At 38.2% G+C, this 22,965-nt stretch overlaps 1 protein-coding gene across 1 annotated transcript in view; it reads left to right on the top strand.

Moving 5' to 3' along the window:
* Positions 1 to 22,965, top strand: part of CFAP43 (cilia and flagella associated protein 43) — a 69,135-nt gene continuing 46,170 nt past the window's right edge. The window contains exons 1-11 of the mRNA XM_081158160.1: positions 1 to 211; positions 1,938 to 2,191; positions 3,550 to 3,646; positions 5,928 to 6,095; positions 8,066 to 8,216; positions 10,320 to 10,479; positions 14,296 to 14,366; positions 15,997 to 16,128; positions 18,625 to 18,741; positions 20,842 to 20,922; positions 22,552 to 22,700. Of these exons, the coding sequence (XP_081014286.1) occupies positions 144 to 211; positions 1,938 to 2,191; positions 3,550 to 3,646; positions 5,928 to 6,095; positions 8,066 to 8,216; positions 10,320 to 10,479; positions 14,296 to 14,366; positions 15,997 to 16,128; positions 18,625 to 18,741; positions 20,842 to 20,922; positions 22,552 to 22,700 (1,448 nt within the window). The 5' untranslated portion in view covers positions 1 to 143. The remainder of the gene's footprint in view (positions 212 to 1,937; positions 2,192 to 3,549; positions 3,647 to 5,927; positions 6,096 to 8,065; positions 8,217 to 10,319; positions 10,480 to 14,295; positions 14,367 to 15,996; positions 16,129 to 18,624; positions 18,742 to 20,841; positions 20,923 to 22,551; positions 22,701 to 22,965) is intronic.

The following is a 22,965-nucleotide window of genomic DNA, read 5'->3' as shown; positions in this document are numbered from 1 at the left end:
GAAGGGGAAGAGCCAATGGGCGCAGGGGTTACGGTCTCCAGGATACGGTGCAAACAGTGGAGGCTGCGCCGGCGGGGTCGCCAGGGGCTTCGGAGTGACCGTTGCAAACCGGAGCCGGGGTCCCGCTTTGAGAAACACGGCCCATGGCGCAAGGCCAGGAGCGAGAGGAGGGCCACCTGGGAGTCGTCAACCCGGCGTCCCTGTCCGTGAGGTGCGGCGTCGCCGCCCGGCGCCTGACTTCGGTCTCGCGGAAACGCTTCCCCCGCCTCGCGTCCTTCCCCGGCGCTCCCCTTCCTCCGGCTCGTTAGACGCGCCCTCCCGGAAGTTTGCCCCCTTCCCAGCCGACCCGCTCGCCGGCCTCTCGGTCCCTCAGCCGGTGCCCGCGCCTCCGGCGGCCCGGGCCTCCCGCGCCCCCTTCCTTCCCGCACCCCTCGCGTCGCTCTCCTCCGCTCTTGGTTTCTGCCTTTTTCCCGGCTCAGCGTTGCTTCCCTTTTCTCCTGACTTTTCATAAATATGCCCCCCCATCCCAGTGACAGCCCCCATTTCATTCTAGTAGCCTTTGGTGATTTCCCCCCAAATTTAGGGCCGTCCTCCTAACTCCTAACCGCTAACATCAGATTTATTTGCATTTATAGTAAGTAGCCTTATGAAAGCATAAAGCGCCTCGCAGATAAACGGGCCGTTTCTTTCCACATTCTAGAGCAGCGATTTCCAACCTTTATCACCTCATGACACACAAACTACTAAAATTCTGCGGCACACCAAAGAAATACATTGTTTGCCCATCTGACACACACACACACAAATAGGTTTAATTTTGATTCATTGACACCCGACGGCTAATGTTATGTTGGTGGTTGTCACTTTTTTTTTTTTTTTGACAACCTAAGGAAAAGAGGTCAGTGCCCCTGACTAAATGATCAGGCATTGCACGGTGTTTGTTTTGTTCGGTTTGGTTTTTGAATTTGTTGGGGTGACCCTGGTTAACAAACTTAGGCAGGTCTCAGGTGCACAGTCCCACAGCACAGGGTCTGTACACCCTACTGTGTGCCCACCAAGGCGCCCCTGCTTCCCTGTGGCACCCCGGCTGGGAACCGCTGTGCTGGAGTGTCACTGGCCATGGGTCCCACACAGCGTCCCTGGCCCTGGCTCTTCTCTCCCATCTCTTGAGGTTTCTTACCAACCTGCCCTCCTCCTACCTGCTCCACCGTCTACCTTTAACCATATCCTTAATATGTAAATAAAACTGGGACCTCCCCTCGTCTCAGACTCTCCTCCTAGCACTTACCCACCGCACATTCCCGACTTACAAGTACATTCCCTTTGTGTTCCAGCCTCCCCTTCATGTTGGCTTAACTCCTTTATTTTCCATAGTCGCCTGTATTTTTAGATCTATAATATGGCTACCCACACTTCATCTTTGTAAGGAAGTTTTCCTCCTCTGCTTGAAATAAGAAAACAGGCCGCCCTGTTCAAAGTCGTTTTTTAAAGTTTATTTTTAAAATCAAAGCTAATTATAAAAGAAAAGCCCAGGATACCCCGTTTTCTATTAGGTTCAAGCTTTTTTAAAATTTTTTTTATCGTTCTCTCTCTGCTGTTTTCGCTTTATCTTTTTCGAGCGTGCAAGACCCCAGAAACCCTTCTGAGACTCTCTCAGGTTTCATCAGAGGATTTGCTTCACTGGAAAATCCTCTGAAGAAGGTTCTCGAGACCTACGGAACTTTAGACCTACATTTAAATTTCTGTAGTACTTGGACTCAGACTGACTTCACAGCCAGCATAAGTGTTCTTTTATCTTAGAGACTGTTTTGGGCAGAAAGGGGGTAAAAATAAAATAGACACGTTTCAAAGATTTTGATGACCTTTTGTTTGCTTTATCAAAAAAAGAAAGTGTTTAGAATGTATTATACTGATGGTGATATATCTCTTCCCTAAAGATGGGTGCAAGGATTTCCTAAGCAGGATGTTCATTTTGTCAACGACAGCACCATTTGCTACTCTAGTGGCAATTTCGTAATATTTATTAATATCGAAACCAAGAAAAAAACTGTACTCCAGTGTATGAATGGAATTGTGGGTGTCGTGGCAACTAACATTCCTTATGAAGTTGTGGCTTTTTCTGACCGGAAGCTAAAACCTGTCATCTACATATACAACTTTCCTGGGTTGACCAGAAGGATCAAATTAAAAGGTAATCCTGTAAAACCTTTCCTTTGCCATAGCTGAAGGATTTTATTAGAAGATGTAACCAAACCTAGTTCTTATAAACAAAGAATTTTTTGGAAGTTTTTTTGTTGTTGTAATACACATTTTTAAGGAAGGAATCAGGCTGATCACAAAGGATTTAATTAATTGGGCTAGAGCCTTGCTACTCAAAGTGTGGTCTGCTTACTTTCAACACTGTCATCACCTAGGTACTTGTCATAAATGCAGAAACTCTGCTCCCGTCCCAGACTTACTGAATTAGAATCTGCATTTTAGAAACATTTCCCAGGTGACGCATAGACACATTATGAATGTGTCTCAGAAGCACTGAGCTAGAAGACTCATTTACAGCACTAAATACAGTTTGAAAAAACCTTTTCAGAACAATTTTTTTTCTTGATCGTTTATTGAAAATCCAGGTGAATGGTGTTGTATAACTTCTAAAGATAAGGCCTCTATCCCACAGAAAAATTCTTTTTATTTTTGCGTTGAATGCTTTAAAAATAAGCTGTTTTCTTTGTTGATCAGACTATGCTAAATAAATACAATGAATGACAAAGTTTAGCATTATATTATGGTCAGTTAAAGTGAGAAGGGTAAAAAAGCAGGAAACAGACATTAAAAATACAGTATATGAAGTAGCAATAGAGACACGAATGTAAAAAAGGCGCAGGAAAAGGCAAAGCTTGCATCTATGGAACCACACTGAAGAACAGCGGGTAAAGAAGGAAAACCAGAGCCTCTTATACAGAGAGGCAGAAGCAGACACTTCCCTTTTTTAGCATCCTCATGATGTACATTTTAACACATTGCTGCTAAGACTTAAAGTCATGTTTCATTTCTTCAATTATAGGTACAAATGAGAATAGAACTTTTTATAGTAGTTTCAAGAACTGGATGATATTAAGCTAAGGTCCAGATATGGCCTAAGGTATGGAGATACAAAATTAAGCTAGAATTATTATACCTCCCTATGGTATGTAAAGTTGTTTGAATAACTTTTCTAATTACAATGTTTCATATATTTATGGAATATTTTCTTTTTCTTGGGTCATTTCAAATCACACTGGGACATACATGGTGTAGTATGCTCAGTTGTGCATTAAAGTTTAGAGACGGTGAACTAATAGTCTTAATTCACTCTAGTATTTTTAAAAAGTGGATCTTAACTTTTAACTTTCAGTTCATTATGTTAGAAATCAACCAGATCTCTTATTCCAAGAGCTAAATGTTTTTGAATTATGTGAAATTTATTAGAAAAGGATAATAAACTATAGACTAGATTAACTATAGTTAATCTCAGAATATGATAATCAAGTTTTTGTAATGGTTTTTATGTTTTAGGCAATGTTCTTCTGGACTATACTTTACTTTCGTTCAGTTATTGTGGCACCTACCTGGCTAGTTACTCCTCTCTCCCAGAATTTGAATTGGCTCTCTGGTAAGTTCCAGCATCCTGCAGAATTCCTTTTCTTTTGGGTTACATTTGACTTGTTAAAGGAATTTAGAGAATTCTTTTACATTAGGTTATTTATAAAAATCCTTCTGGATTTTATCAAAGGACAGATGCATGAAAAATCTAAATCAAGGAAAAAACAAAAGAAGTAAAAGTCCTAATCATAATGTTTAATATTAGTTACTCCTTTTAGGCATAAAATTTGATAGGGCAAAAGCTATATGAGTGCTAAATTAATTATCATATTTCTCTTTTTATTAATGTGTTATAATATTTCCTTTGTCAGGTAAAGAATACATTTATAAATACATAAATTTTCATCTTTTCTAAAAATAAAGAGCACCTTTGAGCTGTTTGCATGTTTCCCACTTATGTTGAAATTAAGATGGTCTCTATATTAGACCTTAGTTTGAAGTAGACGTTTTTAGAGACTTTAGAACAATTATACATTCAGAGAGTGAAACATTATGCCATATTTGCCAGCTGTACAGGAAATACCTGGAGATAAGACATATCTGTGGTCTTTGCTGGGTCTTTCCATGTGGCCAAGTTCAAAGTTGCATGCACTCTTCCATCCTTAATATAAACTCCTTCAGGGGAATCCTATTAAGGGGAAGTGCAGAATGTTTCAGGAATGATTGAGGATGTTCCTTACATACTAGTATTTCTTATATTAATTTGTAATAATCTAGGTTCAGCGAGACACATTTAATTTATGTAGTTTCTTTTTTTTAAAAAAAAAGCTTAATTGAGGTATAATTGACATATAATAAATTGTTTATATATACATATATATACAATTTGATAAGTTTTGATTTATGAACAAACCCATGAAACCATCACAATAATCAATATAATAAATATATCCATCACCCCCAAAAGTTTCCTTGTGCCCATCAGATCTTTTTTATTGGCCCTTGCCACACATACTCTCTTACCCCATCACTGCCCTGCCCTCCCATCCCCAGTTCACCACTGATATGCTTTCTGTCACTCTGGATTAGTTTGTGTTTTCTAGAATTTCACATACAGAAAGTCATACATTATATACCCCTTTTTTGTCTGGCATCTTCCATGCAACATCATTATTTTGATTTATATTATTTTGAAATTCTCTTATGCTACATGTATCAGTAGTTCATTCCTTTCTATTCCATGGTATGGGTATACCACAGTTTGTTTATCCACTCACCTGTTGATGATGTATTAGTTTGCTAGGGCTGCCATTAGCCAAGTACCACAAACTGAGTGACTTAAACAGCAGAAATTTATTGTATTATGGTTCTGGAGGTTAGAAGTCTGAGATCAAGGTGTCAGCTGCGTTGGTTCCTCCTGAGGGCTATGAGGAAAGTTGAGAATATTAAAAATGTCCACTTTAGAGAATAGGAGAGAGCACTGACCAGAGAAACAGTAGGATCGGAGGTTGTACTGAGGCTCCAGCGAGTGCAGTAACCAGGAATTTATAATATCACTGACACACGTAGTCCTATGATCTTTGTTCCTATGTCTCCAGTAGCCCAGGCTTTCCATTGTACCCATCCAGGCTTGACAGTTTCTGCCAGGCATCTGAAGCAGAAAGTCAAAAGATTCTAGGAACTGGCAATACTAGCAATAGAATGGTTGATATGATGGACAGGACATTTGTGATGAGAATGGAAGGAGGTGAAAGCAGGAGGAAGCCAAAAGACCAGCGAGCTTAATACATATTAGTTTCCGTTTCCCAGTCACAACTCTGAGTGGAAGGAAGTGTCGCTGCCTGTATGAGGGGATAGCTTACATTATTTTTTTTTTTATTTCATCTAGCAAAGGACCTTGCTCAAGGTAGGCATTCATGATATTATCTCAAGTGAATAAATAAAATCCATTTTAAAAGTACTAATACTATGATTGAAAAAACTTAGAAATGATCAGTTGGCATCAATGTACACAGTACACCCAGAATCATATGTAGTATTAGAGGTTTAGACACCTACATTTATTTTTCATTAAATGTGGGGATATACTCCATTTTCTAGATTTGGATGAGTTAAATACAAATTAAATAAGGAATAGAAAATAGCCTTGGTAGTATATGAGTAAAATTTTTAAAAAATAGTTATTTTGCTTTAACAGGTACCATATAATGATAAGCATAATTACTTATAAATGTGATATTGATGTCATAGATTATATAAATTGTATAATAAATTAAATAATTAGATAAATGTTCTCAAGAAATGAAATTCAAATGAATTATTTTTTTTACCAAATGCAATTTTTCTCTAAGGAACTGGGAATCAGGTGTCATTTTGTGCAAGAAGTCACAGCCTGGTGTGGATGTGAGCCATATGACTTTTAACCCCATGAACTGGCGCCAGCTGTGCTTGTCAAGTCCAAGTTCAGTGACTGTGTGGACCATCGAAAGAAGTAACCAGGAGCATTATCTCAAAGTAAAGTGAGAGACTTTAGTACAACACAATATAGTAGTGGTCTTTGTTTGCATTCATGTAATGTGATTGGATTAATGTGGTCAATTAAATGTCTTTATATATACATCTTAAGTTTTAACACTTTTCTACAAATATAATGACATTGAAGTAATTGTCTGCATTTCAAAACAGATTCTTTATGACTTGATTTCCCAATGAGTTTATTTTAAATATCAAGTCCCCTAGAGCTTTTTCCAACATGGTTTAATTTTCCAAAATTTTATTTGCTCTTACTGTTTCAAAACGTCTATTATGTAAAAAGAACAGTTATGAGTTTTTGCTCCTATTACTTTGATGCCCAACTGAAATCTCAAAAATAAGAAACTTTTAGATATGGAAATTTTATATATAGATTGTACCTTCAGCCACATTATCTATAAACAAAAGGGTAGTTGCATATAGTGGGTCGTGGGAATGACCTATTTAAATAGAACTAGATCAAAAAGAAATTCTGGCCCTGGCCAGGTGGCTCCATTGGTTGGAGCATTGTCCCATATACCAAAAGGTTGCAGGTTCGATTCCCAATCAGGAAACATACCTAGCTTGCGGGCTCAATGCGCAGATGGAACATGTACAGGAGGCAACCAGTCAGTGTTTCTCTCTCACATGAGTGTTTCTTCCTCCCCTTACCTCTCTCTCTCTCTTCCCCTTTCTCTCTCTCTAAAATGAATTTTTAAAAAATATCCTTGGGTGAGAATTAAAAAAAAGAGAGAGATTATATGACCAATGTCCTGGTGATAGTTGGTGATAATGGTCTCTTTGTTGAAAAGAATTCAAAGATTCAAGACGCCCCTGAGCTGACCATACTTCCCCAAGTCAAAGACTAAGGAGATGTTGGCCTTGTACACCATTGATATCACAGTTTTTGAAAACTGCCTTCTTAAGAGAAATGTAAATGTGGTAAATAAAGTTTTCTAAATGGAGAACCCTGAGAGAGGCCCTTCTTTCTGCTCAGTACTATTTATGTCGCAATTTCATTTTTACAAGAACCCACTGAATAGCCAAATCTGTCTCTAGGCAGAGTTGACAACAATATACCTTTTCATAAAGTGGATGATGTCTGTAGCAGATCCTTGCCAGGGCAGGCAAGTAATTTATCACTCCATCTATCTTTTTGCTTCCCTGGAATATCCTCTTCTAGTTCTGAATGCTGAGTTGGGATTTTTCTATAAACAAAGTGGGAGGCAAAGTGAGTGGATTTTCCAGTTCGGAAAGCAAGCAGGATTTAAAAATACTTAAGCCTTACATTGGAGTAGTGGGTACTGTTTTGAAAAATCATTTTACAAAATTTTTCATCATTCATAATACATAACCAAGAAATTTTGAATTTAATGCATAAAGCCATGAATTCTCCAAATTCATCTTGATAGCCATGCTATGATTAAAAATAGATATGTGGTAAATTTAAAAATGGATTCCTGATACCAGAGGTTGCAGAGGTAGCTGAATACAACCTACATATACATTTATTTTGACACACAGTGTTTTTAATTTGAGGTGGTAGCCAACATCTAAAATTTGAGAGCTTTCTTTCATAAGTATCCAAATTATGATATTTCCTTTAAATGTTGGAACCAGAATTCTCACACATCAACAGCGTCAACAAAGCCTCTTGGCTGGAACTGCCACCTTTAGGAGGGAAAACAATTTCCCATTTGCCACAGTCACCACCTTGCCACACCTCACCCTGTCAACATTCAAACTTACAATCCTGCTTTAGATGTTAACTTTGAAAATTCCTCTGTATCTAATTTATAGCTGTGCATTACTTATCCCTTATAATACACATTTTAAAATCTATTTGGCCTTTATCTGTTCTATTTTGTTTGTTTTCTATTAAAACACCTCCCCACCTTACTTACCACCAATAAGCAGCAGTTACATTAATGACTGGTTCCTGTTAATGTGATTATTCTGATGTTTCTTTTTTCTATAGGTCAGTAAAATTACCTATGGAAGACGGGTCATATTTTAATGAAAAAGATGTAGTTTTCCCTGAGTCATTGCCTAAGGATCCTATCTATGGACCTGTCCTCCCACTGTCAGCCATTGCCGGGCTAGTAGGCGAAGAGGCCGAAACTTTCAGGGTAATTTCCTGGCACGTCTTCCTGTTTGTCTTCACATAGTCATCCCGTGAGGCATGCAGGTTAGAGAGACTCCTCCTGTTTTTTAGTACAGATTCATCTGGAGACCATGAGAGATGAAGAAGCTGAAATTATGAGTTTGGGTGACTGGGAAGATAATGACACTGCTAACTGAACCGGAGAGCCCAGATGTGATTTCAGTTTTGTACATACTAAATCTGGGGTGCTGGGAACACATCCAGGTAGAGATGTCAGGTGGAAGTTGGCCAAGGGACTTTCTGTTAGGGAGAAGTCCAGGCTGCAGACACAGGGTATCAGAGTCATCCCCATAGAGAGGAGAGTGGAAGCACTGAGGGGAGGGGTGTGATGAAAAGGAGAGAAAGGATGTCAGGGAAGAGAGCTAGAGCAGAAACTACCAAGAGGTGGAAGGAGGAAGGCAAGTCTGAGAAGGAACAGTCACAGAATAGGAGCAAATCCAAGAAAGAGCAAGACTGTGGAAAACAGTGGAAGAAAGTTTCAAAAGGGAGTTTGTCAGCAGTTGCACACTCATCCATTCATTCAACAAATTTATCAAGCTCCTCCTATGTAGCAGGAACTGTTTTAGGCAATGGGGTCACATGGTGACCAATCAGGCATAATAATCCCTGCCTCTTGGAGCTTACATTTTATCAGGAAGACAGAGTAACAACACCAAAAGTAAAGAGATAGTTAAATCATTGCAAAATGCGATAATTATTTTACCAGGATAAATGGGGGATGGAGGTGAAGACAAGATTAACATATGCTGGTCAAAAAAGGCCCTTGGGGAAATGACACTTAAGCTGAGACTTTAAGGCCTAGGAGCCATTACTCCTGCTACAAGCAAGGCAAAGGGAGTTTAGGCAGAGGGAACTGCCCGTACAAAGGTCCTAGGGGAAGAAAGGAATTCAGTATGTTTGGGGAGCTGAGAAAAGACCGTACAGCTGGAGCAGAGTAAATGAGGGGGTAGTGAGGTACAGATGATGTTCCAGAGGGAGGCAGAGAGCAGAGAGTAGCATATGCAGGGCCTTTGAGATGAAGGTAGGAGCTTGATTCCAAGCCTCTCCAACCTGCATTATGCTAACACTTGTGTTAAAGCTTCAGACCAAGGATAAAAGAGAGAGAGGTTCTCAAATGTTTTTGACCACTGCAGAGAATTAAGCTATAGATATTAAAAATAATACAGTTTGGTAGTTTATTTAAAAATCTCTGGCAAGCAAGAGAAAAGGTTGTGTGCTCTTTGTGATTCTTCTGAAGAATGACAATTATTTACTTTTTTAAATTATAGAAAGTGACTAATTCCTTTTAGCACAGATCTTAGCCTTGGAAACACAACCACACTCAGCCACAGTGGGGCAGCAAAGTAAACACAAATAAATCAGCCATCAGGGTGACAGAAAGCTATGTGGTCCACAAAGCCTAAAATACTCACTACTTAGTCCTTTACAAAAAAAATTTGCCTTAGATCCTTGGCCCATTTTATTTTCAGTCTCCACAGCCACCTTTTTTCTAGATAGATCCCATAGGTTTTGTGCATTTTTCTTTGAGTTTTCTGTGGAATCAGTCACATAATATGTTTCATGAACCAAATTGGAGAGGTCACCAGAATCAGACAGAGAGTCCTCTTCTCATTCCCCATGGAAGCTAACTAAGCAGAGGATCTAGGCAGAGTTATCCACAGCCGCTCCAGGAAAATCACATCCATGCCCCCTGCAGAATCAGGAGGGAGAGTTGTGGACAGAAGTCTTCCTCAAAAATGGTGATTGTAGCTAGATGATGACTTTCTTAGATTCAGGATACAAAGTTCACCAAGAAACAGTGTAGAAGTTACTTAAAACTAATAAAAATATGTGACACTAGAACTCTGAATGTGTTGGCAAGAATGCCTTATTTTTTCCTAGTGCATTAAAATGTAAAGTAGTAGAGTAAGAAAGGAGTTCAGTTAGTTCTTGGCAAATGGTGGGGCCAGTGAATGCATATATGTACATACTCATTTGTTTCCTCTTTGCAATTGTTTTGATGGGTATTTCTCTGGCTGTTAGGCTGTAATTGTTGTCTTGACACAAGGTTTCTAATCTTTCCCTGAAGCCCAAAGATGATGTATATCCTTTGCTTCACCCGACTATGCACTGCTGGACTCCAACAAGTGACCTATATGTTGGCTGTGAAGAGGGTCATCTTTTATCAATTAATGGAGAAAGCTTGGAGGCCACTGTGCTTGATAAGACAGAAGACAGTCTGCCAGAGGGTGAGCAGCTGCTTTGCTCCATTCCCAGGAGCGTAACCATTGGTGATGATTTTGCACTTGAAGATGAATGTTGTTGTTTCTTAATAAGATTTACTGGGGTGACAGTGGTTAATATGAACATATAGGTTTCAGGTGTGGGTTTCTGTGTTACGAGATCTGTATATTGCACTGTGTCCACCACCCAAAGTCATATCTTCTCCTGTCACCATATAGCAGGGCCCCCTTCATCCCCCCACCCCCTTCCCTCTGGCACCCACCACTGCTGTTTGTGTCCATGAGATTCAGTTTTATATCCCACACATGAGTGAAATCATTTGGTTCTTGGATTTTTCTGACTTATTTCACTTAGCATAATATTCTCAAGGTCCATCCGTGTTGTTGCAAATGTCAGTACTTCATCCTTTCTAATGGCTGAGTAGCATTCCATGGTGTACATGTCCCACAAGAGATGAGTGTTTGCTCTCCTGTTTCTCTCTGTCTTAGAGACGTCTTGATTCCTTCTTTATCCCACACAGAGTTACCAAGCCCTCTTCCTCCTAGCTAACCAGCGTTTCTTAAATGTTACAGGCTCTAGGCAGTCCGCTATGCTATCACTCTCTAATGCAGGTTTCATGTAATCCTCAAAACAGCTTTACAAGGAGATAAATTTTTACCTACATGGTATCAATGAGGAAACGGAGGCATTGAGAGGCTAACAAACATGCCTGAATTCACATAACCTGTAAACTGTGGCGCTGAAACCTGAACCCAGGCTATAAGACTTCAGAGTCCAAGTTATTAGCTATCACTGTGTCCTTTACCACAACATGCCTGTTCTCTTTAGCAAGCTAATGTTTTCTGATCTCTACCCTCTCAACCCTTTTCTCCATAATGGTCTTCTAACTGCCACCTTGAAAATTACCTTTATGTTAAGTGGTTAGAATTTCTAAGAGAACCTGATCTATTCTCTTTAGATCTGATGTCCATTCTTGGTCCTAGTAGCTCAGCCCAGAGTTGGGTCTGGGTCACAGAAGAGGCTAGATGTAGACCAGGGGTGGGGAACATCCGGCCCAGGGGCTATATAAGGCCGGCAAAATCATTTAGTCTGGCCCTGCTAAGGCAACTGCAGGCGGGACTCAAAATTCAATAACTCTAGGAGCTTTTTTCATAGGAACAATTTTGTATGCCCATGAATGATGTTATAAATATCCAAATGGCCCTTGGCAGAAAAAAGGTTCCCCACCCCTGGTGTAGACCCTTTGAGAAGGGAACCTTGCCAGGGCAAGCTCTTCAAACCTGTCCATTGCACTCTTTATTCCAGTTGCTCTTATTATTTCACACCTTGATTTTTGCAGCAACCTTAAGACTGACTTCATTGACCTTAATCAACAATTGACTCAAACCAGGCAGCTCATCCCTGCCATACTGCTCTTCTTGAAGACCATATTTTAACATGTAACTCAAGGATTGCTCCACCTTGCCTTCAAGCCCTCTCTCATCTCATCCTACCTGTTCCATTAGTATTAGTTCCTACTACCCCCCAGTACAGGTCTTCTGTCTAGCCAGTCAGTTCTTCCCATCGTTTCACAGAAATGCCTCCTAGCTCATTCCTTTGCCACTTTGCCCTCTGAACCCTCCAGTTCCCAACTTAAGCATCAGCACTGCAGCAAGTTTTCCCCAACTGCAGTGTCCCTCAACTATGCCCTCTCCCATTCCCTGACTCACACAATACTGATAAAACTGAAACCATTATATTTTACTTTCCTAGCCCAACCCCTCTTTCTTCTGTTTACTCTCACCTGTACCCTTCAGGCATGGTTCACTCTCTAATCTCACATCCACAGTGCCATCCCACAGCTCTCTAAAAAGTAAACCTCTTCTTTCTAATGCCACCTACTCCCACTGAGACTGTTGGAAGTTCTCATCATTCCTGTGCTCTCCCCAAATTCTGCTTTCTGCTATTTGCAGTTACCTTTGTCTAGGGTGTCGTGTCTTCCTGGTTTACCTGGTGAAATTGCCTTCTGTGGAGCCTTCCTGTCCTCACACCAACCTTCAAGCACAATTAGGTGCCCCTGTCTGGGGTCCCTTCAGGCTCACTGTTTTCTTAGAGCCTCATCTTATGCTATTACAGTGCCCCATGTGCATGTCTGTCTTTCCCACTAGCCATCAACTCTTTGAAGTCAGGAACTGTGTTTTACTCACCGTTTGGCTCCAAAATTTAATCCCAGAGATTTCTACAGAGTAAATTAGCACTTGTATGTGTGTGTAAAATGAATTATAGAACAATGTTTCTCATTTCTGATCTCCTTTCACACTTGTAGTACGTTATACCCAATATAGAACTTAATCAGGGTAGTCATGCATTGTATACTATTTCTTCCTGTATACTATTTCTAATAATTTTCATGGTATAATATAATGCTTTCAAAATAGATATTTATCTATAATGTGTAAGATACTATGCAAGGTGCTTCAGAGTTGACAGAGATGGCAAATATGTAACCTCATCATCTCTACTTTTAAGTGATTTCTATTTTAGTAAAGAGAATAAGACAAGTAGTCAGCTAATTACAGTCAGGTAGATTAGGGTGATTTCACCAAGAGGGGACTTCACAAAGTGCTGTGGGAATTCAGAGGAGGGAAACAGACCAAGTTATTTTGAAAGTGGCCATTTGAAATGGCCCTTGAAGGATGGGTTCACAGGCAGAGACCTTTTGGCAATGGTATCTGTGTAGACAAAAAACCTGGGGTAGGTGGGGACACAAGAAGTAGTCCAGTTTGTCCGGAGCGGCAAGTTTTACACAGGGGTGGTGGGGAACGAAGGGTCATTTATACCATATCTGACCTTGAACGTAAGGCTAAGATGTTTATACTTAATTCAGCTGACAGTGGGTAAACATCAAAAATTCCTGAATGGGATGTACCCCAACTGGAATTGTGCTTGAGATTAATTTAGTCATCATTCAGGAAAGGAAGGATCCTAGAAGCAGGTGACTATAAGTAGCAGGCACCTAGATTAGGGGAGGAGTCATAAGAAGCTGGACTCTAGTGGCAGCTGGGTTGGGAAAGAAGAGACTGCTGGGAGGTGAATAGTTCTTGAAGGAAAGGGCACTATCCCTAGCATATGGCACAATGCCAAGCACCTAATATGCAGTAAACAAATAATTTGATGGATGCCATCTGAAGTTTTGATCTTGTGATTCTTGTGGTTTATGTACATAACAAGTAATATGCTTTTGTTATTTCCCCACAAGGACAATATATTTTTTATTGAAGTATAATTAACATATACTATTATATTAGTTTCAAGTATACAACATTCAAGGACAATATTTTATTAATAACAAATGCTCTTATAGAACATTTTACTTTCTTTTATCCACTGTGCTTTATTTACTGAGATATAAAATTACATACCATAAAGTTTACAACTCTTTAAGTATACAGTTTGATGATAATAATATAGTTTTTATGGCCTCTTAAAATCTCTGACAATACATATATATATATATATATATATATATATATATATACACACACACATACACATATACATATATATATGCTAAATAATTATACAGTGTTAGTGTTAGTTACATGGGTCTGATGATACTGACCTTAAAAAAACTTGTGTGATTTACATCAGTAATCATTGCTAAGCAGCTTTTATTATTCATTGTTTGGGAGACATCATAGCACATATTCTAATATGAAGTTGATTTTGGGGGGGGGGAAAGGATTACAAAGAAATGAATAGTCCTAGGAAATCAAATGAGACGAATTACTTTGTATTGCACTTTTAATTATGTCACCTGTTTTTTTGTTTTTCTTTCCCAGAAGTTGGAAGAGATCTTATCAGTCCAGTCTCCATGGCATATCAGAAGGGAGGTGTACTTGCTTCTGGAATTGTAATGTATTTTTTCAAAATTAATTGCTTTCAAGAAAATATACAATTTCCATTTGTTGTCATTTACTATTATGAGCCATAATTTGGGACAGTCTCTGTCAGATTATTAATTAAAATTGTTTCCTTTTTGGATGCAATCATAAAACTTTTTGCTATGAAGAATTTTAAATATACATTAAAGTAACAATCAGTATAATGAACTACCATATATCTACCTCATTGCAAATAGGCAAAAATAAAATTTTAAAAATCCATGCTCCCCCAAACACCTAATATCTGTCACACAATTCCATTCCTGTTTGTGTTCTTAATGTATTAAATTTTCAGACACAAATGGAACGTTTTGTCAAAGCTTCAGCTTAGCCTCCTGTGTGTGCCCATTTAGCTTACCTGTATCATATTGTTAGTGTCCACATTAGAATTAATATTAATAGCCATCATTCACTTGGTGTTTATTTTGTGCCAGGCACTGTGCGTGCTAAGTGCTTTGCTTGTGTTATCTTATTTTCCCTCAAAACTACCCTAGCAAGTAGAAACTATTGATGGAGGAATCACATCTTCTGGGGTTCACTCACCCGCAGTACATATGAAAAAGGGTCAGGCCATGTTACTTTTCCATGCTGTGGTAATCAGTGCTAAGGTCTGGAGCTGACCTACACTAAAATCTCAGGTCTATTGGTAGCTGTCCTGAGATTACTGTTGGCGTTGTCTCTTCCATTGCCACAAATCATATCTCCAGCCCCAAGGGCAGCTAGTCAGTGTTGTCAAGGTGAGAGATGTAGCTCCACCAATGAGAAACAATTTGGAGCTCGTAAACCTACACTCAACTTGCAATGGACTACCCCCACCTCCTACATTTAGTCTGCATGTGTGGCCTTGGTGTTTTCTTAAAACTAATTTAAAGAAAGGATTGGAGTATCAGCTCTGGTGAGGGATGGAGAATGATGAAATACCTGGCATGTTTCCCCCCATGTCTGAATCCAGCCTTCTCACAAATGTTTACTCTTAGTTGTAATGGGGTCTAATCTAAAAATTATGGACAAGTTTGCCCAAAGCCTCTTCACTATTGTAGAAGTAACTCAAATTCTTCTTGAGAACAGTGAAATTTACCTAAATCTGTTCATAACCAACCAACCAACTCATTTTTATTGAATACTTGAAGACTATAAAGGAAACAAATAGCACACTCCCTACCTTTGGGTTATTTTGGGAGATAAGAAATTGCATGTAACGATTAAAGAACATTAAGACTAGTATCCTTTGAAGCAAGGAGATTGCTATATGTACAAACCACACAATAAACTCTGCCTTATTTTCCGCACCTCCTGTATAATAAAGAAGATGATAAGAAGGTAGATGCTAGAAAAGTTCAAAGAAAGAGGTCAGTAAAATTTTAGGTAATTGAAAATATATGTCACAAAAGAGATCAGTTTGAAACTTGACCAGGAAACATGGTTAAAAGTTACCTAAATAAAGGTAAGAAGACAGGGCATTCTAGATAGTGTAAACATAGACAATTCCAAAAATAAACAGTGGGTGGTAATAAGTCTTAGCTTGTCTGCTAAGGAAAGTATACTATGCATTGCCTGAGACTGATTGTCTGTATTTATCTCATTGTTTTTGGTCTCTAGGATGGCTTTGTGTATTCTTTTATTATTAAAGATTCAAAGTACAGTATAGAGGATTTTCTCCAGATTAAAGAGCCTGTAGAACAGTTGGTCTTTTCTCCCAGTTACAAAATGTTGCTGATTCAAACAGAAAAGGTATGCTGGTGATTTCTTAGTATGCAATTTTCAGATATTATTATCATCATTTCATGACAGGAATGAAGGGCAGAGTATGCTGCATAATGATATGTTCTGAGTCAGGACTCTTAAGTTGCAAATGAAAACATAATAATTTAAAGGTTTTACTAACAGAGAGAGTGTTATTTGTTTTTGTGCATGTAACTGAAAGGGCAAGGAATTCATCTGAATCCAGGAGCTCCCATAAAGCCACTGGCCTTGTTTCTCTGCCATCTCTTGGCTCTGTTTCCTCTCTGTTGTCTGCCTTTCTATGCAAAGTTACCCATCTGGTGTCAAAAGAACCTCTTATAATACTATTTTATATTTCTATCTTTCGTTGACCTGGATGGAAAGATACTAAATGGAAAAAATGTAGACTCATTGTACTAATTTGGGTCACCTCTCTCACCCTGTGTCAATTATTATGTCCAGATGGATTCTAAGCTCTGATTCACCATGCCTCCCCTTGGACCCTGGGTAGAATTAACCCACCCAAACATGGACTGAGATTGGGGTCATGAGTGGTTGTTTAAGGAAAGTATGGGTTCTGTAAGAGAAGAAGGGAGGGGAATGAATGCAGGATAAAACCAAACATCCAGCCTGGCTGACATTGCTCAGTGGTTGAGCATCAACCTATGATCCAGGAGATCATGGTTCGATTCCCAGTCAGGGCACATGCCCAGGTTGTGGGTTTGATCCCCAGTAGGGGGCATGCAGGAGGCAGCTGATCAGTGACTCTCTCATCATTGATGTTTCTCTCTCTCTCTGTCTCCCTCTCCCTTCCTCTCTCTGAAATCAATAAAGACATATTTTTTAAAAAACACCGAAAACAAACATCCACCTCAATTATAGTGTTTGAAAGACTCCTAATTAATGGAATGACCTTAGGAGGTCAAGATTAGCAACAGTTTGTATTCTTAGGCAACAATTTTAGATGAATTACAAACGAAGTTAAATGATTTTCTGCCTAAAAGAAATTTAAATTTATATATGGAAAGCCTTCAGTTTCTGATAATTACCAGAAGTTAAAACAACTGTACTATGTTTTAATAAATGACAAACTTAAAATATTTATAACAGGAAACAATAAAAAATAAAAAAAACGTAACATAACAGAAGGGACAAAGACCCAAATAGAACTTCTAAAAAAGAAAAATATACTGATTGGACGCAGCCAAAGAGAGAATTAATAAACTGGAAAATAGATTAGAAGTTATCCATCGTGTAGCCCAGAGCCACAGAAGTGTAGGAAATACAAAAGGGAGGGTATGAGACATTAATGATACAGTGAAAAGACCTAACATACGTCTGATTGAAATACCAGAGAGGAGAGAGAGTGGGGCAGAGGCAGTACTAAAAGAGATATTTTTCAGAACTGATTAAAGACATGAATGTACAGATTCAAGAGACCCAGTGAATCCCAAGCAGGAGACATAAAAAGATATCACCTTAAATTTAACAAAGTGAAATTGTTGAAAACCAAGGACAAAGATAAAATCTTAAAAGAAGTCAGAGAGAAACAGAGATTATTTCAAAGAAATTTTAATTAGACTAACTGCTGACTTCTACATGGCAATAATATAAGTAAGAAATAGTGAATATATCTTCCAAGTAGTGCAGGGATCAGCAGACTATGGCCAAACCCCCAGTAGAATGTAAGCTCCATGAAGGCAGGGACTTTTTGTCTATTTTGACCTCTCATGTAGCCCCAGCATCCAGAGCAGTGTCTGGCACAGTGTATTCATTTAATATTTGTTGAAATATTAATGAAAAGTAAAGTCAGTAAATATCTACCAAATTTTAGACTCTACAAAGTTATTTTTTATATAAACAAGAACAAAAACAGTAATGTTTCACTCAAACTTGAAAACTTGTGATTAGTAGACAACAGACTTCTTATTGTTAGATAAGTGACCATACCATATTCCAGTTACTTGGCAGAGATGTAGAACTTTCAGGATAGATTTCTTTTTTTTTCTTTTCTTTTTTTTGTTTTTGAGAGGTGAATTTGGGAACTGAGAGTGATAAACAAGTCATAAAAAGACAGCTTTGGCCACATCTTCACAATTTCCACAAAGGCTTATTAAAAGTTTTCATTAGTGTCCACCATGATCTAGTATGTGATAGGATTTAGTTCCTCTTAACTTCTCCAGTTCTCTACATTTTTCAAATTTTATGCATTATTTTTAAAGTCAGAAAAAAGGTTTTTTGTTACATTATATAACTTAAAAAATGAATGCCTAGAATTGGAGAAAAGAATAAAGTCCCATTTATTGATTATGATGAATGAATCAATAAACAAACACATTATGCATCTACATTTTAAGCTTCTCAAGACCTTAAGGAGTTGATCTCCAATATTCCATCACCTAGTCCCATACAATGCCTTGCTCACAGGAGGCATTTAATAAGTATTTGTTGAACTGCTCACACAATTCCATTAATTTTCCTTTTTTTCTTTTGGTATATTTAAAGGGATCTGTTTATATTTACACTTTTGGTGAGGAGCCAACCTTAGATAAAATCCTAGAGGCTTGTGATGGGAAATTTCAGTCAACTGACTTGATCACACCTGGAAATGAATACTGCATGGTAAGGAGTATTTTATTGTGTCACAGTGATTTAAAGATGAGATTTTGGAAGTTCATGTGCAACCTGATGTAAATAGGAGGTAGAGGTTATTCTTGAAGATGTGGTAGAAATGCCAACCACTTTCATCATCAAATGTACTCCCAAGTTGGAATGACATTATCATGTTGGGACTCCATCATATTAAGTCTCTGCGAATGACCAAAGCAATCAAAATTTTAGGAGCCATTCTGTTTGTATTCACCAGAAAACTTTCCAAGCCAGGCTTTTAAACACATTCATTGCTAATGAGTCATCAACACTCGTAAACTGTTAGTATTTATGCTCTTTCAGAGTGATGCAGTCCCATCTGAGGATGAAAATGAAATAGCTGCCATGCACAAAACATGAATTTGATCTACTTAGGAAAATATCCCGCCCTCTACATTTAGAAAAGAAACTTTTTTTCTGGGTATTTAACTATTTACCTATTGTTTATCTCAAGAAACGTATTTTACTTTTCATATGATTTATCAGCAAATCCATTAATATTTTGGGAGTTGTAACAAATAAAAATATAGATTATGGAATAGTTAACACTTAAATTTTTATTCAATCTTGAGATTTTGAGTATATGATTTTTCCTCCAGATGTTCTCTGCTAAGCATTATGTATATTCCTATGGTTGTTTAAAATCAGTTAAAAATTCCATACAAGATTTTCACATTTAGGATTTAGATACTTGATCCACAGTTTCTTGTTACTCCATAATAGTCAAAAAACAGAAATTGTACCACATTGTAGTTGTTTTAAGCTGCTTTCAGTCTTGATCTGTGAAAGAGTAAAAATTATTTGTAAAAATGAACAATATGAACTTCAGGATTCCAGTCCAGCATGTAAGGAGCCTCATAACAAGAAAGAAAGCTGAATGAATTTAAAATCAGCAATTCTTCTTAGATCCATCAGATTGAGGTGATAGAGACGACTGATGCCTCCAAAATTATAGAGACAGACAGGCAGATGCAGAGAATGACAGCTTATGGAGCAGATGCCCAAAAGTAGAAACCACACTGGAGCCAGTACCAGAAGGGATTGCAATGGAAAAATATGCACATCTCAGACCTTATTTAAGAAATCTCATGGAAAATCCAAAGACAGCAGTACTAAACAAAAACAAGATACCAGAGGAAGCAACCAAGATGTCCTTCAACAGGAGAATGGATAAACAAATTGTGGTACATTCATACAATAGAATATTATTCATCACTCCAAAGAAATGAGCTGTTAAGCTATGAAAAGATATAGAGGAAACTTAAATACATATTGTGAAGTGAAAGAAGCCACTTTGACAAGGCTGTATCATTCCCTCTGTATGACATTCTGGAAACAGCAAACCTATGGAGATAAAAGATCAGTGGTTTCCAGGGGTCCAGTGAGAGGGAGGAAGAGAAGAAGAAAGAGGTGGAACAGAGAATTTTTAGGGCAGTGAAATGATTCTGTATGATGCTGTGATGGTGGATACATGTCATTATAGATTTGTCAAAACCCACAGAATATATAACACAAATAGTGAACCATAATGTAAACTATAGGCTTTAGTCAATGATAATGTATCGATATTGGCTCATCAGTTGTAACAAATGTATCATGTTAATACAAGATGTCAATAATAGGGGAATTGTATGCATAGGAGAGGAGGAAGTCTCTGTGCTTTCTGCTCAAATTTTCTGTTACCCAAAAATTGCTCTTAAAAACAAAGTCTATTAATTAAGTAAATAACAATGTATAATTTGCTATTTCTAGGCTTATTCACTAGGCAGTAATCCCACTGAATTTTCAAATAATGTTATCTCAGTTATATTACACAGGAAAAAAAATCTTTATTTTACTTCTCTAATTCTAATTAGTTATTATGTTACTTAAGACATTAAAAATAGTAGTTAATGTTTGTTAAAATCAGAAGTACTGATGTTGAGATTGTGAAGTAATTATAATCCACATAAGTAAAATAAAATTTTATACAAAATAATCAGAGTGATAGACATACTAGAAAAAGATTTAGAACATGCTTCCAAAGCAGAGTCTTGTTTTCCACTTAGAGTTTTATTTTTCTTTCTTTTACAGACACTCACATATTCAGGGGAAATTTGTATTTGGTGTGTGGAGGATGGTGCTTGTGTCAGCAGGATTTATCTAAATACCCCAGTAAGTATGCCTTATAAATGGACTTTTAAAAAAAAATTTGAATTCTTATCCAATCTACTTTTGCACATTCACCTGTCAATAGTCTGTGGCGATGCCTTATTGCATTTTTACCTTATATATTTAGAGTAATTCTTGTGTATAAAGTATATTTTACAGCCAAGAGGATGAAACTTAAGGTACTACATTGGTGTATAGGAAAGGACAAGTTTTCCTGTGGTTGCAGGTATACCTGAAATTCTGGTGTTTTATCTCATTCATGCTATAACTTCACTGTGGATCGACAGGGCCTCTGCTCTGTACTGTCTCTCAGGGACACAGGCTGATGGAGGCTCCACCAACTAATAGCTCCTCAGTGCCATGGTATAGGAAGAGAGCACTAGAGGGTCTTGAATTCGCAGTTAAGTGTTTTTACTCAGAATTAAAATATCCCCTTGACCATAAATACTTAAATGGCCCCATCTAACCTCAAGGGGATTAGTTAGAAATGAAAGAAAATTGCCATTGTAAGCATCTTGAGCCAAAAATTAAAAAGTAGGGGTCTTGGTTCAATCGACTACAGAGTATAGAACTTGGGGTTAAGCCTTGGAAAATTCACTTTTAAAACTAAACTAAAAACCTCAATTTCGAAACCGTGTAATTTAATGAGGTAGGACCTGACTTCTCATCTGAGCTTTGTCACCACCTATGAGATCCTGGGGCAAATTGCTGCCCTTTTCTTGGCCTCTATTTTCTGTTCTGCAAAATGATTATCTCCTAAGATCTTTTCTATTTCTAACATTCTATAATTTTATTCAAAACAACCTACAAATTTTAATTTATAGAGAAATGAATCTGATTTCTTAAGTGTCATGAAAGCAAATTTATTCTCTCAGACATTATGTTCTGTAAATGATGGTGAGAAAAGCAGGAAGCTGTGATGCATTCTTTGGTGACTGAATACATAGTACAGTGATAATGGTTATTTTCTGAAGTCTTCCTCAGTCATACCAACACCCCAGGATCTACCATTATCCCATGGAAAAATGATGATTTCAGAAATCTCTAGCCCGGCCGGTGTGGCTCAGTTGGGTGAGCATCGTCCCAGGCGCCAAGAGGTCCCCCATTTGATGCCTGGTCAGGGCACATGCCCAGGTTGCGGGCGTGATGCCTAGTAGGGGGCTTGCAGGAGGAAGCCGATCTACATTTCTCTCTCATCGATGTTTGTCCCTCGCTCTTTAAAAAATTAAAACATATTTTTAAAAAATCTCTAACATTCTATAAAGATGTCCAAAAGGTACTAGAAATTTATTTTAAATTTCTTATTTTACTTTTCATGATTATTGGTGTAATTTTATAATCATTTAGGGATGAAATGGCTTAAAGTTCAAGAAATTTCTTCATATTTTTATCATTCTAATTTTAGGGTAAAGGAATAAAGTGTACAGATTCCTGTAACTTATTGTGCACTAGGTGAGCTTGGAAATGTTGAGTAGGTAATTTGTCACAACATGGGCCACGCTTCTCAGATTCTACAGGCTTTTCCAATAAACTAGAATTCTGGTGTGTAGGAGATCTGGCTTCGTCTTTCTGTTTTTTGTGTTTGTTTTTTGACACAGTGAAGTTAAGCAGCTGGGGGTTTATTTTAAACAGGCGACAGTTCTGGCTTGTTCCCCCTCCTCCCTGTCTGCGGCAGTGGGGACTGTGGGAGGCTCTGTCCACTTCATTGATGTCCTGGATGCCGAGTCCCCTCAGGCAGTTCACAAGGCCTTTCTCTCCGAATACCCGGTTCAGCACCTCCTGTAAGTACTGCCTGCTTCTCGCAGCAGCTCTGTCAGACCTGTCTGTTGAGAATTCCAGGGAAGCTGTAATTCCTTTACATTTTAAGTTTTAAGTGTCAATTAAAACTTGTTTTGGAAATTAATATATTGACTCAGTTCAGTGTTTAAAAAGTACAGAGGAGAGTGTAATGAAAGGTGTCCTACCCTTGTCCCTGAACCCCAGTTCTCCTGTCTGGAGACAGCCTGTTACCAATTTCTCGTGCCTCCTTTCCAGAGATATTTTACC

The sequence above is a fragment of the Miniopterus schreibersii genome (assembly GCF_964146895.1).
Source record: "Miniopterus schreibersii genome assembly, chromosome: 14".
NCBI classification, from domain to species: Eukaryota; Metazoa; Chordata; class Mammalia; order Chiroptera; family Miniopteridae; genus Miniopterus; species Miniopterus schreibersii.
The sequence above is the reverse complement of the archived record's forward strand: the minus strand, read 5'-3'. Positions and strand labels throughout refer to the sequence as shown.